General features: G+C 31.2%; 2 protein-coding genes across 2 annotated transcripts; one reads left to right on the top strand and one right to left on the bottom strand.

Moving 5' to 3' along the window:
* Positions 1-4072: 4072 nt before the first annotated feature.
* On the bottom strand, positions 4073-11055 carry LOC113712140 (2-methylene-furan-3-one reductase). Its single transcript, XM_027235432.2, has 4 exons — positions 10646-11055; positions 10242-10565; positions 5052-5211; positions 4073-4591 (listed from the first exon to the last, which is right to left on the bottom strand). Exons 1-4 carry the CDS (start codon positions 10862-10864, stop codon positions 4320-4322), a joined length of 975 nt encoding a protein of 324 aa, XP_027091233.1. The 5' UTR covers positions 10865-11055; the 3' UTR covers positions 4073-4319.
* A 4863-nt stretch (positions 11056-15918) lies between these two features.
* LOC113712839 (photosystem II 22 kDa protein, chloroplastic) lies at positions 15919-19027 on the top strand. Its single transcript, XM_027236438.2, has 4 exons — positions 15919-16214; positions 16323-16445; positions 17655-17895; positions 18534-19027. Exons 1-4 carry the CDS (start codon positions 16008-16010, stop codon positions 18776-18778), a joined length of 816 nt encoding a protein of 271 aa, XP_027092239.1. The 5' UTR covers positions 15919-16007; the 3' UTR covers positions 18779-19027.
* Positions 19028-19424: the final 397 nt, after the last annotated feature.

Below are 19424 nucleotides of genomic sequence, written 5' to 3'. Positions count from 1 at the left end.
AAACAACTTACTGCAATAAATAATTGGGTATAGGAATAGAATAGCTTTAAAGTAACCGTTATCTTTATTATAGTTGTAAAAGAACATGCCCTCTTACATATAACTTACAAAAGTAATTTTTAATTAATTTTTTCTATAAAAACAAATTACTTTACCAGGAAACAATTTATATATGCTTTGGAATGCATTAACAGCCAAATAGAAAAAAGTATTCATTTTATTGCTTTTGATACCTTAAGAAAAGCTTAACAATCATATTGTACATATCAAAAAAAAATTTTGGATGATGTTTTTATAAAAAAAATGAAACATCAATTTGATTATTTTATCATTAATCATGAATTGAATAAAAAGATTAATACATTTCAAAAATTCAAAATCAGACATTATACAATACAATAAGCACTTATCCAAGTGTGCATCCAGGCAACATACTTAGGGTCTATTTGGGGTTGTGGTGCTTTATTAAAAAAGTGCATTGTGAGGACAAAAGTACTTTTAATGTGTTTGGTGAGCTTAATTTTTTGAATTTAGAAGCAGAGCCTTTGCCATTAAAATACTATTAGCACAAGCTCAAAATTGGCAATTTTAAGCCAACTTTTGCATTTCAAAAAAATAAAAAATTAATTTTAACAAATTTATTATAATTTTTGAATTAAATGAAGAGATAAATATGTTTTAAAAAATTCAAAATTGCATAATATTAAATAGAATAAGTACTTATACAAGTATGCACCTAAACAATATGATTAAACACTTCATATGTACTTTGACCAAAAATTCTACTAATTGAAATGTTTTTTTGATAAGCCACCTCAATCTCAAATGGATCCTTAAGCACCTTATAAGAGCTTTAACTAAAAAATCTACTACATAAAAGTACATTTTGTTAAGTCGCTGCAACCCCAAATGGGTACTTAAGTAATGAGTTTCTTAGTGCTTTTTGCAAAGGAAACAAAAAAGTCCCTTTATTCGTGTTTATTTATTTTTCAAATGAAAAGCTACCAAAAGCTCTCGAACTCGCCATTATGCTTCTAGCTAATGTTTTCCTTCCCACAGTCCAGCCAGCAGAAGTGTCTCAGCCAAAATATGGCAATGCATTTAACGGTATTAATAAACAACGGGAAAGTATATTGAGGGATAATTTTACAGTAAATTAGATTTTAATCCGTACATATAATGCACTGGGAAACAATTTATTAATCCCCTAACCCCGAGGAGAACGGGCCCCACCGATCCTCACGAAATTACACCGGGTTGCTGAGCTCGGGATCGAACTCAGGCCGTCTCACCCTAATAAGGGCTACACGACCACCCGAGCAACCCGTCGGGGGCAAACAAAGAGTAGGATTCATATTTTATCTTATCAATTTACACTGTAGTCGCATACAATAACCATGTCCAATATGCACTTCAAAGAAGACAATGCTTTGGATTGCTATTTTTAGGATTTTTTTTTTTTTAGAAAAATGCAATGTAATGATTTGATATATGTGAAATAAAAATGTGATTGAAAAATATGTTCACGGAAAACGTAAATTTTTTTTGAGAGAAAATCACGATCCAAACAATAGTCGTTAGGATTGATATTTCCCTTTCTTTTGGAGCATGTGGTTCTTGCCTTAGAAGGCTTAGATGCCAGAACCTGTGTGCTGTGCATTGTAACCCAAGAAAATGTCTTGTCCATTCTCTGCACATTCCATGTAACGTGTTTATACAATACAAAAAACGATTTTTGACCGATTGATATATGCCACGCAGAGAAAACCTCTCTTTTGGGTTTTTATTTGTATTTGTTCTGGTGCCACGACAAAATTCTATGTGAAGTTTCAAGAGTTTTTCCAGATTCCACATTTTTTTTTGGAGCAGTAATATTCCAAATGTTGCCAGCTATAGAAACACTAGGTAAGGCCGACTTGTTGATGGGTATAGTTAGAAAATACAAATAAGACTATCAAGCTGCAGTGGTCCATCAAGAGACAGAGAAAAAGACTAACCAGTTTCTTTTACTTTCTGAAGTTATTAGTTTCTTTTATAAGGCTAGAGTTGCAAGCAAAATGTGATCCCAACTCGTTAATTGACCCGAAAACCTGTTTAATCAATGAGACAAACTATAAATGTCCACTTCATGCGATCTATTATTTGTTAAGAAAAATAAAACAAGACAATAGAAGAGTACAAAAACTTCACTAACAAATTCCTCAAAAGAAAGGGGATTTGTTGATGATTTTTGAGGCGTGTACAAATACTATCCTTAAGGTGCTTATTGCACCCATTATAGTTGGTAGTTTGCTTCTGGGTTAGGGTAATATACCTCTAAGATACAACAAGAATGAAGAACTTTTGACAACAAAACCACGAGATCTTTTATTAAGAAAGGATCAAAATGACTAAATTAGTTTGTTTTATTAAAAACTTGTCATTTATATAGGAAAGACAATCCAAAAGATATCAAAACCAAATGGTCACAATTTCCTCATTTCAATGATCATCAAGAGGTTGCTTTAGTCTCCTTTAATGGGCAAAAACATGCCAAAACCATTTCCTCACTATAATAATCATCAAGAGACTGCAATTAGTCTCCTTCAATTGAAAAAAACATGCTAAAACCGTTTCCTCACTATAATGGTCATCAAGAGGCTACATTAGGCATTTTTCTTTTATCCAATATTTTGAATTTAACAAACTTTATTTCTATTTCAATTCACAAACTATTCCAACATTATTGTCATGCAATCCCTCCAAGACCAAGCTACATCTATACTATACTAAAAAGACAAGAAAGAAAGCCTTTTTTTTTGTAGCAACGATAATATTTGTATGAGCTACTCGAACCTAGTTTAAGGGGAGGGGGTGCCGACGGAAACCCGTCAAAGGAAGCCACTTGAAGTGACAACCACAATTAAGTGACAATTATATGGTGAGAGACATGAATTGAACCCTTGACCTCCCAAAAGGTCAAGTCTTGGTAGCCACAATTAAAGTCTTGGTGGTACTTGGGATGTTGGCCATAGGAGAGAAAGCCAAGGCAGTCTAGAATTCTTAGGTGGTGTTTGGTAAGAGGGTTTTAGGATGGAGAATTGGAATAAACCTCTTAATTATTGTTTGGATTACTACTATCGGAATTGGTATTTTGGAATCATATTTAAAAATTTGGAGTTCCCCAATTCCCTGGTAACATGAAGGGTTTTGGACAAAATCCAAATCTGATTCCCATTTAGAAAAGGGGCCTGTCCCGCCACCCATTAAAAAAGTTAATATTTAATTATATACATATATATAATTATATATTTATATTATAATATTTTTATAATTGTATTTAATTATATATAATATTTAATTTAATTAGTTACAAACTTATTATAATGATATTATTATTTATATGTATTATATAATGTATATTAGTATATGTAATATAATTGATATTTTGAATTATACTAATAATTATACATATTTATCAATAGAAATTATTAATTAGTTATACTAAATTTACTAATATATTTATATTAATACATTTAATTAGTGAAAATTTCTTATATCCCATTTCGAAAGAGCCAACGAACCAAACATCAACTAAAATAATGATATACATTTCTGGTACTGAACCAAACAGATGTATTGCAATAACATATTCTATTCCAAACCTAGGATGAATGATTCCAAATCCAAATCCGATTCCAAGGTGAGAACGAAATGTTGGGAATATTTTATAACGAACTAGCAAATATTGTGACAAGAATTGGCTTCAAATCGTGATAGAATATCACTTTCCTTTAAGCTTTATTTGTCCCGTATAATGTGCAATAATCTTGGACAAATATCTTTAAAAATAAGATGAAGTTTGTTTGTCTTAGACTTTTGCACAAAGTAAGACAAACCCTCTTGAACTAAAGAGTCCTTTTTGAGAGAATTCAAAATAGTAGGAATCACTTTCTACTTGACCTCTTTACATAAGAGAGATTGTTTAAGAAACAAATGAAGTTTAATAAATACTTGTATAAATACATTCAAGATATTGTGTACAAATTCATGTATATCATATGATTCTATGATCAAAGACATGAATCTATCATTACATTCAACGAACCCCACATACATTAATATAAATTATGAATGAAAATACATTTATCACAATGTATGTACATCTTAGAATTATTTGATTCATAATACAATACATGTATGTACATCTTAGAATCATGAAGAATCATTTGATTCGTGATACAATACATGTATGTACATCATAAAATTTCCAAAACCAAACGCCACCTTAGTAGTAAAAGTTTATGATGCGTCCAGGGATTCGGGGCAATGATTAGTGATCAGGGAATTGGATATATGACCGCCTTGCCGGTACCTCTGCCAGTTTGAAGATGGGAAAATGCTTCAATGGTGTGAGAGAATGGGAATGGGCTTTTAGGGTCAATCACCGGCTTCAGTTTCTCCTCCTCTATGAAAGGTTTGAGTGTGTTTAAGACAGTGCCAGTTGAAGTGACATCAAATACGAAGGCAGGGGGAATCACTGGCCTGCCCCCCACGATTGTCACCACGCTTCCGCCTTCTTTTACTGCCTTGTTACCCCTGCCACTCTCGCCTGCTCATTTTCACACATTTGCGAAGCTAATTAGGTAAATTTTTCGTGCGCGGTCATGTATACATTAGCGGATTTAGATACATAGTACATATGAAAAATTTGATGTTTAAATCTAAATTAAAATAACGTGACATGCATCTAGGTCCATAAATGCATACACTGACAATGTAAGAAATTTTATCCAAATTAATTACTAGCAATTATCAAGAAAGCTAGTTCAGCAAAACTTTTTGGATTAACTTTTTATGTATTAACAGTGTAATGATTTTATTTTTTTACACTAACAATTTTTCATGTATGCTACATGTGTATAATTTGAATTCATGATATGCAGTATGATTTAAACATGTTAGCGTGAAAAAAAAAATTATACATTGACAATGTATAAAAAAGTTATACAAACTTTTTGCCTAGCAGAAAACAGAGAGCAAGAGATTGATGGCTTAGGATTCATTCTTACCAACGGTATCATATACCACATCAAATTTCTCTGGCAAATCTTCATACTTGTCCCTTTTGTAGTCTATTGCCAAATCAGCACCTAAGGTTTTAAGCAACTCCAGTTTCCCAGCGCAAGAAGTAGCTGCCACTTTGGATGCACCAAAGACATGCTTTGCCAGCTGCCTCAGATCAAAAATCGTTTCAGTCATGCATGAATTTAGGTAGTATGATTTATCTTCATGTTCTAATCAAAGGTCAATTTTCAGAATTACTTTTAATTTATCTAATCCAGAAGCCAAACCTAAAATTGCTATGATGGTTCAGCCAAAATCGAAATTTTGATTGATACATATAGTAATTAAATATTGCTGGCTTTTCGTCTCTGCCAAGGATGATTTAGTACAGTACTGCTAAATGTTTTAAAAGTAAAAAATGTTGGACAGGTTGGAGGCGTTTTGTCTCCACCCAAGTAGGCCAAAAGCTCCCCGGCTTGAGGCATAAGTCCTACGTATTTTTAATTTTTACCATTTACAAATACATAAAATACTAAAAAAATATTGCAAAAAATAAGAGAAATATTATTTACCATAAAAAATGCACAATTATGAAAACTACAAAAAATTTTCTTGTTGCAATATATGGTAGTAATAATAGTATGGAACATATAGTAAAAATTCAATAAAATAGTAGTCTTGGGCATCTTAAAACGGTTGTATCTGACAAATTTTAGACTGTAGTCTTGTATCTGACAAGAGACAATAATGATATTACTTTGAAACTTGAATTTTTTTTTTCTTATGATATGTATTACAATCTAAAAGTGGTAAAATTCATAAGAAATCTAGTTTTGGGGTTAAATAAGAAATGCAGATAACATGTGAGCCAAATTTTATAACTGAGCCAAAATAGGAGGACTTGATACTAAATGTTCTTTAAGAGTAGCTCCCCATCTCTACACTTGGTGCAGCTACAAATCGTCCTCCTTCTTCCCCCAAATCTTAAACACATCTTAAATCGTCAAAAAGTTTTTACTCTCGCTCCCTTATTATTTTCCATTTATGGTTTTTTATCATCTCCCATCTATCACTAATGCTAAATACTAATTCGGACTCAAATAACTCGTTTATACTTCCTTCTCCTCACTTTCTTCTATAAACTAATGGCTCTGTTTGGATTAGCTGTTTTTGGAGGTGTTTTTTAAAAACTTTACTGTAGTTTTGTATATGAAAAACTTTTACTGTAAATGTTTTTGGATTGTTTTTAGAGGTATTTTTAAAATATATTTTTGAATATTTTTATAATTTAGAATTTTGTTGAGATTCTTTTTAAATATATACTGGCTTTGTTTCTATATATTAATGTTTATTTATTTATATATATAATATTTTATTTCAATTTTGTTTTTTAATATGTATATTATTATATATTTAATATACATATACAAATATATATATATATATATTAATATACATATTATAAAACAAAATTGATATGTATATATTTATATATTTATATAAATATATTTTAAACAAATATTAATATTAATATATAAATACATATATTTATTTCAATTGATATAATATATATAACATACATATTAATATGCATAATTTAAATTACATATTAATATTAATATAATTTATATATATAATATAATATACATAATTGAAATATACATATTAATATATATTAATATACATATTATAAAACAAAGTTGAAATACATATATTTACATATTTATACAAATATATAAATAAATATATTTATATAAATAGATATAGATATATATATTTATATTTAAATAAATATATATAAATATATTTTAAACAAAATATTTATATTTATATATAAAAATATAATATTTATTTCAATTGATATAATATATATATTATACATATTAATATACATAATTGAAATATATTAATTTTACTTTAATTTATATATATCTTATATTCATAATTGAAATATAAATATCAAAATATACATATTAATATATATATTAATTTACATATTATAAAAATATTTGAAATAAAAATATTTATAAATTTATATAAGTATATATAATTAAATATATTTATATATTAAAATAAATAAATAAATAAATAAATATATTTATAAATATATGTAAATATATTTAATTATATATATATTTTTTGTATTAATATTTATATATAAGTATATATTTATTAAACAAAACTCGGACCGTTAATTGAACCAGTGAGGTGTTCGGGTCGAGATTCAATCGGTGGGACCGGTTCAACCTTGGTTTAATGAATTTTCTAAAAAATAATTTATTTAAATATATATGCACAAAATAAGACATGCATTGGACTAATTTAAGACTTTACATGATGAAAAATTTAATATTTTCAAAGAAGTTGGATTTTCACAAATAATTTTTTTAAATTATAAGTTGAAACAAATAAATTTCATCTCAATCTTAATTGAATTTACCAAAAAAATAATGTTAAATCCAGCTCAAAAATACCACAATATTTTGAAATTATACAAAATTCATTGTGAGTTTAAATTTTAATTCAAGTTTTTGATATTTAGATATTGCAACTTGAAAAAAAAGAAGTTTTGAGTTTGGAGGAAGTCAAGAAAATAGAAAATAAAAATACAAACTTGAAAAGAGCCAAAAAATGAGAAGAAAGTGAGTGAATGTGGCATTTAATAATTAGTTTTTAAGGTTAAAGAAAACATATATTTATTTTAATTTTTTCAATTTAATAGACAAAAACAAAAAAACCGCCAATTCAACGATTCAATTCAGTTCGCACGGTTTGAACGGTTCAATCCGGTTTTTAAGTATAATCAACCCAAAGCATGAACCGGACTGGAGTCAAGGCCGGTTCGCTGTCCGACCGGTCAACACAGCTGGTCCGATCCCATTTTTAAAACACTGCTATAAACTCGTTTAAATTGCTATTTTTTGAAATTTTTATAGAAAAATACATTATAACAATTTAAAGTATGTAAGATAAAAAAAGGGTAAAATATAGAAAAATCTCTTGAGGTTAAGTGAATATACAGAAAAATCCCATGTAGTTTCAAAACATACACTATAATGTCTCATGATTTGAACTAATTTAAAAAAGCAATAGAAATCTTCTGAATTAATGGGTTTGAAATACATGCGCTTCTTTTGCGAGTATTTGTACTAGAAACAAATAAATCTTTAGTTGATATACCTATTATACCCTTAGAATTGTAATGCAGAAAAGCCTTCTATGGTTAAGCAAACCTATAGAAAATGTCCTTTATGATTTCAAATCATATAATCCAGTATCTCATGGTTTGAACTAATGTGAAATCGACAAAAATCATTTAAATTAATGAGTTTGAGGCTGCTTGACATGGAAAATACTAATTTTTCAATTCAATTTTTTAGCTGATATACCTATTAAACCCCTTAGAACTCATAAATTTTCAAAAACAACCCAAAACTCTCAAATACAACTCATCTTATTTCTATATATAAAATAAATAAATAAAAATTCCAAATAAAACTCACCTTATTTCTATATATAAAATAAATAAATAAATACTTCCAAATACAACTTACCTTATTCCTATGCATAAAATAAATAAATAAATAAAAGCAACATGTAACCATAGGGGATGTTCAGTAGATTGGCTTAATCACAGAGGATTTTTTCGTAAGTTTGCTTAATAGGATAGTTATTAGAAGGTCTTTTATTACTTATATATATTAGGGTAATTGTGTCATTTCATCCGTTTTCATTAGTTTTGATGATTTCCATTACTGTTTCAAATTAGTTTAAATCATGAAGGACCGAAAATGTATGATTTGAAAGTATAAGGGACTTTTTTGTAGGTTAATTCAACCATAGGGGACACTTTTACACTTTACCCAAAAAAAAAAAAAAAAGGATTATTGTCACTTACCCCCTTAACGTTTGGTGTAACTATCAAATTCCCCCTTAACGTTATCTTTTAGTCACTTTACCCCAAAGACTAACGGTCAAACTTAATGGAGTTTGTTAATTAAAGTGAAAAGACATGTTTAACCCTTAAAATTATTATCACTTTACCCCCATAAAATATAGTCTCATTATCAATTTACCCCCTAGAGTTATTTTTTAGACAATTTATCATACCATTAAATCAACTTAGCAAGTTAAAAAACTTTAGAAGAAAATACCATCCTCTTTGCATAATAAAAATAATAAAAAATTTAAAGTGACTCTTCTCTTTTTTAGTATCAAGAAAAAAAGTCAAAGTATTAATTTCTTTCTTCTTGGCAATCTTATTTTGAAAAAAAATTGAAAGATGGAGAGGGGGAGGGGGAGAGAGAGAGCTCAATTCTTTTTTTAAAAATTACAAATAAGAAAGAATTAAATACTTTTATTATTTTAAAATTATTTTACTTTTTTGTTTACCACCAAATTCCAATTCTAATCCCGACAACCTTAAAGTAACACGATAATGTTAGACTTTTCTTTATTTTCTTTTTTTTGCAAAATCTAATTTTTTGTCTCCTTCTTTCCTATCTCTTTTTCTTTTCTTAGTATTAATAAGTGTGAAAAAAAGAAATTTGAGAAAATCCTTTTATTTTTATGTTTTTCGATCTCTCAAAGTGAAAAAAAGGAAGAATAACCATTCCAACTTTTTTATTTTTAATTATATATAAAAAGGATAAATATATTTAAAATTTTTTGACCATACTAGTTAGATTAATGATGAGATAAAATGCCTAGAAAATAATGTTAGAAACTAAAGTGATTGTATCACTATAATCCAAACGAATAAAGTGATAATAACAATGTAGTAATGCTATAAAATAAAAGGGTATTTTTGTCCAAAACTTCTTAACATGTTGAGTTGAATTACTTATGAGAATAAAGTGACTAAAAGATAACGTTAGGGGGTAAACTGATAGTAGTAATATAATTTAAGGGGGTAAAGCGATAATAACCCTAAAAAATATGCTGAGCGTTTGCCTGGTCGCAGCACAAGCGAACTCCTTACTTACACCCCACCGTTGCCCCGCGGCTATACAACTAATACAAGTGCGCCCCGCTGCTTTACAAATGCGCCCCGCCATGAGGACGTCTCATCTTCATTGGTCAAAACAGAGACTCCTTCAACTTCGTGCTGATCACTAATTCTTTGGAACTAATCAACTAGAGCTGATTTTTAAAGTATTGGAATTTAAGGGGAGAAACCAAACACAAAAATGTACCTGAACGACCAAAGATCCGACTCCACCAGCACCGCCCAGAACGAGAATGGATTGACCAGCTGAAAACCCTGCGCGTTCAAGGCCCCCGTACGCTGTTTCAACGGCAAGAGGAAGACTAGCTGCCTCAGCAAAACTCAAATTCTTGGGCTTCAAAGCTACTACCTTCTCCTCCACTGCAGCGTACTCTGACAGTGACCCAGATCCCTTTGGGTTATTCAAAGCATGCTCGTGAATGTCTCCATATACTTCATCCCCGACATTGAATTCCTTTACTTTGCTTCCAACTTTAACCACCACGCCCGCGACATCATATCCCGCAACAGTCTGCCAGATGAACAAAACAGCAGTAAGGGCTATCTAGCAACTAAAACAAACAAAAATTTTACTGAAAAAAAGAGGCTTACGGGCACAGGAGAATCAGTGGCCTTAAATAAACCAGCCATCATTTTGATGTCGACTGGATTCAGGGATGCAGCAGCTACTTTGATCAAAACCTGTTCATCATTTACTTCAGGAACATCAACCTCGGATTCCAATCTAAGGACATCCTCGGGTTTCCCATACTGGCCATAGACCCATGCCTTCATTTTAGAGGGGATGCTAACTGGAGTACTGGTTGCCATGGGTGAATAATTTGGCTGGAATCTACTATTTCTTTCTTTCTTTGTGTATGGGATTGTAATTGCCGCAAAGTATATCCTTATCCTTAATATCCTTACAATATATAAGAGGCACTTCTTCTTTACTTTGCAAAGCTACTTTCATCTGCGCTTCCAAGGAAATTGCCGTCATTTTCTACTCTATATGGTGCCACTCATATTTTTTGTTGTCTTATAAATGCGTGTAAGAACCAGAGAATTTTTTAGTTGATATTACATTTCTATCCTTTGTGCATTCATTGTTCCTTCGTGTGAGATTCTTTTTCTATGGTTCTTTGACTGTTATCAAGTGGCCTCTTTAGTCAATTACCTTGACAAGATTCTGTTAAATCAACAAACAGTAAGTTCAGCCTCCAATTTAACATTTCCTCCTCAAAGATGCCTTTCTTATGGATACTGAGATTTTAGGTTGAGGCTATCATTCGAAAGTAGATTTTGTTGTATATTTCAAAAGATTTGTTACTACACATGTTATTTTAAAACTCATGGTCATGCTTTGACAATTTCATACTCTATCAGGTTGTTTCTATCGGATAAGAAAAAGTTGTTGGCATGCACATGGGTTTAAACCGAAACGTGGAGCATTATGTTATCCCACAACTTTCAATCAAACAAAGTTAAAGCTTGGAATTGGTTTGTTTGACTCTTTCCAAAGGCTCTGACGAACGTTCCTTGAAGTTTGTTTGACTATTTCCAAAGGCTTTGAAATTGCACGTGTCCTGATTTTTCTAAACAAACAAAGAGATAATATCTATCCGATTAAAACCATTACAGAGGCTATAAATAGAGGCCTCGAGCAGATTCAGGGGCTCCTATAAAAGACCTTGCTCAGTGGCCTTCCCAAGTTTCCAACTTCTTTGTCGAGATAAGCAGCATGGCTCTCTTACTTCGATCTCACAACAACTGCTTCATTGCTCTTATTTTGGACATCCTAGCAACGGCTTAATTGCTACCACAAATTAGCAATAGACTTTTATTATATAAAAATATATATATATAACTCCGAATATCAATCTTTTGAGGTTTACGGCCTCTGATATATAGTTAGTTCAAGTTACATTCCCTATTCATGTCTTATTTTAAGTGTTCAAATTGTGTATTTGGTTTATTGTAGGCAAGTCCATTTAACTTGGACTTTGGTTAATCAACTCACTGACGATGTTTATTTTCATTTTTCTACATCAATATACCAAGTATCCTATATTAGGTTAAGTATCGAGTTCTGTGTATTTGTAATCTGTGACTCTCTATGGAGCATGCATCATGATATATTGATTTGTGGCTTTTAGTGTGTCTTCACATCGCATCGCATTGCTATAGTTATCATTCGGTAGAAAATGTTAGCCTAAAGATATGATTCAATAGAAAATATTCACTACACAATCAACGGACAAATTTGCCTTCTCAACAAGTCTATCACTCCCACGCCTCGCACGGAAAGTAATTCCCTAGTCTTACTATAATAAGAATGTGTGACGTAACATATGATGGACTAGTTATAGTATGATAATGAGCAACTTGTCATGCTAGTTGTATCGGAGACTAAGAAAAACTTGTATTGCATTTGTAAAACTCTTGAATGCCATGCTAGTTTCGCACGGCGTGTGTGCTTATAGGAAATTAAGTAATCCATGATAATAGATCACTTATAGAGATTTTTATAGATCGTCCACTAACACAGCTCTCACATCGATGGGATTTGAACATACTATCTTTTGGGAAAAAGTGGTCTGTGCTTGCTAATTGGGCCAACTTGTGTAGGGAGAAAGTTAACTTCTTTGATGTGCGACGGTAGTTAATCACAATGAAGTGTGCTAAAATTAGTCTACGTCGAAGCATGTGTTGTTTGACTTTCTTTTGTACTTAATGCACCAAGTTGTAATTAATATAACATGTTTGTGACTTTTGCTAGTTGTTCTAACTACCCAATTAGTTGGTTTTTTTTTTTTTTTGTTTTTAACTCCTCAGTGGAATTGAGAGGGTAATGACACCCACTGATATTGTTTGATGTACTACTATGAGTTTGTTCAGTACCCACTTTTGGGTCTTCTATTACCCAGAACTCATTATCCCCCAATTTGGGCACTATCACTTCTTCTTCTTTTTTTTTCTCGAAACGTTAGATTACTTGTATTGATCTAAAAGATGACTTTACAATTCGAGCAACGGCTTGTCAAGCTGTACAACTTGTGTTCAGCAACACAGAGGAAAAGATCCTTCCTCATCCATCAAAATGCCTAAGGCATATGAGCTAACATTAGCAATAGTGTTACTATTATCATTACTATCTAAGCAAAAAGAGCACATTCGAAACAACGACATTAAGCTAAAGATATCCTCTAGGATCGTTGCCAGTCTGCCATCCGATGATTTACCATGCTTGATTTGTCTCAGCATTTCCTTGTTTTGGAGTTGTATTCGGACATTGCACCATCCTTTTTCCAGCGCTTTGCACAGGACTAGTCTGACTGCTGAAGCTACATCTGATTCCAATCAAAACAATAATAAATAAACCGACACTAAAGATTGAAAGTAGACGAAAATGCATCTGTACTCTTCCACCTCCCTTACTATTGCCTCGTGAAAAATTGAAAAAAATTTTTTTTCACATTTTTGAGCCATATATCTTTTTATCTTATATACATCATATTTTATATAAAAAAAAAAATGTTATAATCAGTGGTGGAGCCAAGACTCCACAGTAAGTAGGGTCAAATTTTAGTACAAAAAACTTATTTTTTTTATAATACATTAAAACTTTTACAAAGCAAAAATCAAAATATAAGAATAAAAAGTAAAAAATCCTTACAGATTTTTTTTGGGGATAAAAAGCAAGTTTCATTGACAAATTGCTAGAAATCGTCCAGTATGATTTGATTTACAATACTATCCTAATGATAGGTTAAACATGTACTAAAAATAATAAATTTGCAAAACATTTATAATTGTACCCTATAAGTACTCTATTTTTTTTAATAATATCAATTTTCATTGACCTACAAGTACTCATCTTCTAAAAACATTGCAAAATCAATTAATTATCAATTTTGTTAAATACATTATTTTCAACGTGAGTAAATGAAGTTCTTGATGTTTTCTTTTAAACATTTTGCGAACTATCATCAACTTGATCTTCTACGGGTTTCTTTTAAGAAACTTATCTTTAATCTGTTATAAATAAAAATCATAATAACCTAACTTCGTAACATAAATAGAAAATTTAGCATCCACTTGAAAATTTCTTGTTTTTGAAAACTTTTAAGTTGGTTTTACCACTCCACTCAAGAAAGTTCATTCCTTGTTTTTGGAAACTTTGGAAGTGTGCATTAGAAAGAATTGGCTTTACCACTCCACTCAAGAAAGCTTATTCCTTGTTTTTGGAAAATTTGGAAGAATTTATTATTGAAATAACTTTCATAAATAATTTGAAATAAATTCAAAATTCATGTGATAGTAACAATTATGAATTTTCAATCGTTTGGGGTTCAATATATATAGAAAAAAGAATTTGTTAAAATTTAATGAGGTCAAATAAAATGTGACTTTAAAATTTTCTAATTTTCTAACCCTAAAAACTAATTTTTTTCAAAGTTAAGTGGGGTCAATTGACTCCACTTGCTTCCATGTGGCTCCGCCACTGGTACTCACTGTAATTTTTTTTCAAAAATTTTCCAAAAAATACAATCGAAATGGGCTCTTAATTGTCCAGTGAATTATAACCCAAGAAAATGTTTTACACTACCTGCTGATTCTCTGCATATTCCACGTATCATAGGTTTATACCATAGAAAATGATTTTTGACCACTTTGACATGTGCCACGCACAGAAACCTCTATGTGGGGTTTCTATTTGTATTTTTTCTGGTGCCACGACAAAATTCTATGTGAAGTTTCAAGAATTTTCTAGATTCCACTTTTTTTTAAAAAAAAAATTTGTTTTTCTGAGCGGCAGCATTCCACAAGTTGCCAGCTGTAGAATAAGGTAGGTCCGACTTGTTTACGGCAATAGTTAGAAAATACAAACAAATAAGACTATCAAAGCTGCAACGTTCCATCAAGACAAAGAAGAAGACTAACTAGTTTCTTTCTTTTACTTCTGAAGTTATTAATTTTGATAATGAACATGTAAATTCTCCCTAAATATTTTGAAAGCACCCTTAATTGACATTTATAAGGCAAGAGTTTTGGGTTAAAATGTAATCCCAACTCGTTAATTGACCCAAAAACCTGTTTAATCAATAAGACAAGCTTATACATGTCAAGTTCATCCGATCTATTATTGTCATGCAATCACTCCAAGGTCAAGCTATATGTAAAAGTAATATTTGATAATTCTGATTATTGATGGTCAATTAACAAATTGGAGTCATTTAACCAGCAGATTATTTTCTTCCATTCAAACTTTTTTTTTTTAATTTGAATATATAGTTACGTTAGTTGCTTTGATAGGATTTATTACTGTTGACCTCAATAACAGAACTTGTAATTGTTTAGGGTAATTGCCAACTTATTATCCATCTTAATTAACAACCGCTTTTTTGATATATTAGATCAACATATTTATTAATGTAAATTGGATTACAAAAAAAAAAAAAAAACCAATAAGGTTGTGCATAACTTAACTTAGGTCAGATTGCAAAATTCACCAATCTCGTTAAGTCTTTTGAAATTCTCCTCCAAATTCTGTCCAATAAAATGTGTTTGAATAATTTCTAGCAATCTATTTGATAAACCTCATTTCTTCTATAACAAAAAAAAAAAAAAAGAGAAAAGAAAACCACTGTATGTGAAAAATATGTGTATGGTTAGAAGATAATCTGATTTTAATTGATTTTGCTTTAGTCTTTAGTCCATATGATGTGTGTGTATGAACACAGACTGCCCAAACACAGGCCATGCCTCAAAGAGCATAAATTATACATAGGGACGTGGTCACCTTATTCACCTTTCACAACTTTGGCATCCTATCCTCATCTCTTGATTTAAAACCTTTCTCAGACACACACCTTCACTTATATTAGTCACTCAATATAAAGGTACTTTATCATATTGTATTCAGAGGAAAAAAATTCATTGAACATTTGCAAAATCATCACACGAAAAAGCCATGGCTCAAGCAATGTTGCTAACTGCTAGTGTCCCTTCTAGCCATGCAGGTGACCTCAAGAGATCAGAGCCATTGCTTCAGAGGATTAGACCAAAACCAATCTCTCATTTGTTCTTTTCCCCTCTTCCCACTTCATCTTCCTCTTCATATTGCCCTCTTACAACCGTTGCCGTCTTCAAGTCAAAAACCAAGGCTCCTGCCAAGAAGGTATTCATGTTTTTTTTTTGTACCAAGCTAGGTTTCTACTTATTATTCCTAGTATTGCATTTTGGCCATTTCTAAGCTTTCTTGCCTTTTTATTTTTGGTCGTGACAGCCTGCAGCTGCTACCAAGCCAAAGGAAAAAGTTGAGGATGGGATTTTTGGCACTTCTGGTGGAATTGGATTCACCAAGGAAAATGAACTATTTGTGGGTCGTGTTGCTATGCTTGGATTTGCTGTAAGTATATGTTTATTGGACTTCATCAGTTTTTGACACATTTTTTGTTTAACCTAATAGGCATAAGCTCATCAATTTGCTGTAAATATAAGACACGTGGCAACATTCTGTGGCCATTAGATAACATGGCAAATTTCTGTGGTTGTGAAATATTAGATAAACATGGCAAATTTTTGTGGTTGTGAAATATTAGATAACAGTTATAGAGTATGATTAATTATGTATATATTAACAATGCATACACTAATACTTTTGAATGCAGACCACATAATCTCAGTTAAATATAAACTTCATTTTTTAAATATGTTGCATGTACTTAAGGGTATCAGTATATACATAGTCAGTGTATATAAATATAACTTAAAAGATATTTGAATAATAGACAATTTACAAGTAAGATTAATAAAGTAAATTAAGAGGTTTCCAAAGATTTAGAACTTCCATGACCGTGTTTACACAATTTTGCTAAATTAGTGAAATGAGTTAATTAAATTGTAATACAATCCCAAATTTTTGGAATTCATGAAGAACTAGAATGGTTTTGTGTTTCAAGGAGCCCTTGGTCAAACTGTACAAGAGGTAGAGGATGTCATGGACAAACTTCACCATTTTCGCGGTTCATGTTGTAGCAAGGCCCTAAGAAATGGTACCTGTATTTGTAGCATGAAATGCTATTCTTTTTTTTTTTTTTCCAAAGCGGGAAAGATATTTCATTCACCAAAACTGGTACTACATCAGCTTGAGCGACTGCTCAGCATATCTTCCCTGGCTGCATTCATCAGCCAGACAGGGAAGGAGGTCCTCCAAGAGGTTTCCTTATAACATCTAGCGGCAACCTGTGCCAAAGAGTGACTAACAAAGTTGCAGCTCTTTGTGGCAAAGGAGAAGCAACATTTCTCAAACGAACAACTCATCGCATAGATATCTTCCAGTATCAGACCAATCCACTTGTCATTCCAGTCCTTTTCCATTATTTTGTCCACAATCTCCTTGCAATCTGATTCAATCTCCATGAAATGCTATTCAAATAGTATTCTTTTACGTAGCAACTATTTATGCTATTAAAAATTTGTACCTAGTTGATATAAAATGCGAATAGAATTCATCTACACTATGAGAAAAATGTCGTTTGATCTTTTGCTTTAATTTCCCACCTTAGTACTCGACAATTTGGTTTTTACTCTTAAGTTGCTGACAATTGATCAACAGGCATCCATATTGGGAGAAGCTATAACAGGGAAAGGAATTTTGGCACAACTGAACTTAGAAACTGGGATTCCAATTTATGAGGCTGAGCCTCTTCTTCTGTTCTTCATCCTCTTTAATCTACTTGGAGCAATAGGAGCTTTGGGTGATAGAGGTCGTTTTGTGGATGATGCCCCTGGGATTGAAGGAGCCGTTGTTCCTCCTGGCAAAGGGTTGAGGAGTGCATTAGGGCTCCGTGAAGGAGGTAAAGGGCACTCTCTAACCTATTACCTTTTATATATACCTCGAATAATTTTTGGGGCAATATGAGCATAGTAATTTTTTTCACTTAAGATACACATGCTTTTTTTTTTTTTTTAAAAACATCTTGTGTGTTTTGCTTAATTTCTCTTTATCGGACAAAAAATTTATTTGGGTTCAACGTAAAATGATTTAGCATTCTTAATTATTAGACTTTGGAACTTTAAATTGTCCACGCGATCCCACTTAGTTCTTAAACTTAATTTTTGGATACTTTACCTCTTAAAACATGAAATTTGTCAACTTTAGTCCATAAACTTCGAATTTGGACACTTTCTCTAACATCATTGTCTGTCACTTTCTCAATTATGTATGTGTTAGCTGGTTAATTGACTATTAATTAGTTGAATAACTAATGTTCTGGGTTCAAACTAAAAGTTGATTTCATCATTTTCAATCCAGTCAACAAATAACCTTGTTATGATAATCAGATATAGTATGATAATAAAAACATTTGTCTGAGCCTTTAAAGTTCAAGTTTGGTCACTCTAAAGGTCAAATTGTTCTATAGTATATAGTTGCAGATTTTTTTTTATGTATTGTTGAGTTCTATGTTATTTTAACATGGATTTATAATTGCAGGTCCTCTATTTGGATTCACCAAAGCAAATGAGCTTTTTGTTGGAAGATTAGCCCAGTTGGGCATTGCTTTCTCTATAATTGGTGAAATCATTACGGGGAAAGGAGCTTTGGCACAACTCAATATAGAGACTGGTGTTCCAATTACTGAAATTGAACCCCTAATTATATTCAATGTCGTCTTTTTCTTCGTTGCAGCAATAAATCCAGGAACAGGGAAATTCGTGACTGATGAGGAAGATGCATAACTGGATTTAGAATTGTGTAACAACTTTTATATAAGGAACCTGAGTTCTTTTTCTTCATTATATATAAATATAGATGTGTTGTATAGCCGTTGTTAACTTCAATGGTAGGGATCAAACTAGTTTCCTTGAGTGTGTACATGGCATGAATGATTTCAGTCAGATTGTCAGGGATAAATTAACTATTGTGGCTTCCAATTTTAGGCTTGATTATCAAGATCAAAAAAATTCCATCACTGATGTTCTGTTGAATCTCTTAGGCTGCTGCATGGCTGCTGATTGTGTGTTTCTTGGACAAGTTCATTATTTCAAGTATGGAAATTATAAAGATAAAAGGGGATTAAAAAAAAAAAGCAAATCTGTTTGAATGGGTCTTGACTTTAATGCAGAATTTTCAAAATCTTTCTCTAGGTAGGTAAGAATTCTCAAAATAGGTAAGTATTTTGGATATTTATTTGAAAAAAGTGATCAAAATATAAGGTACAAGAATGTAATTTAGTTCCTACAATAATCTAGTCGAAGAATCACATAGACATCCATCCCAAGTTTAGTCATTGCAAATTGAATTCCAATATGCAAAAATGGAATCTAATAAGCTTATGAATGAGGTTTCGTTTGTCTAGCTTCTTGTTGACTTCATTTCTAATAA

This window comes from Coffea arabica, chromosome 10e (assembly GCF_036785885.1).
Source record: "Coffea arabica cultivar ET-39 chromosome 10e, Coffea Arabica ET-39 HiFi, whole genome shotgun sequence".
Classification (NCBI taxonomy): domain Eukaryota; kingdom Viridiplantae; phylum Streptophyta; class Magnoliopsida; order Gentianales; family Rubiaceae; genus Coffea; species Coffea arabica.
The sequence above is the reverse complement of the archived record's forward strand: the minus strand, read 5'-3'. Positions and strand labels throughout refer to the sequence as shown.

Excerpts from the sequence above, each read along its gene's own strand:
- LOC113712140 (XM_027235432.2), bottom strand. The coding sequence starts at position 10,864 with ATGGCAACCAGTACTCCAGTTAGCATCCCCTCTAAAATGAAGGCATGG. Across the intron at positions 10,566-10,645 it reads CCACTGATTCTCCTGTGCCC|ACTGTTGCGGGATATGATGT; the intron begins GTAAGCCTCTTT and ends TTCATCTGGCAG. Across the intron at positions 4,592-5,051 it reads TGTGGTATATGATACCGTTG|GCGAGAGTGGCAGGGGTAAC; the intron begins GTAAGAATGAAT and ends GAAAATGAGCAG.
- LOC113712839 (XM_027236438.2), top strand. The coding sequence starts at position 16,008 with ATGGCTCAAGCAATGTTGCTAACTGCTAGTGTCCCTTCTAGCCATGCA. Across the intron at positions 16,215-16,322 it reads CCAAGGCTCCTGCCAAGAAG|CCTGCAGCTGCTACCAAGCC; the intron begins GTATTCATGTTT and ends TGGTCGTGACAG. Across the intron at positions 17,896-18,533 it reads ATTAGGGCTCCGTGAAGGAG|GTCCTCTATTTGGATTCACC; the intron begins GTAAAGGGCACT and ends TTATAATTGCAG.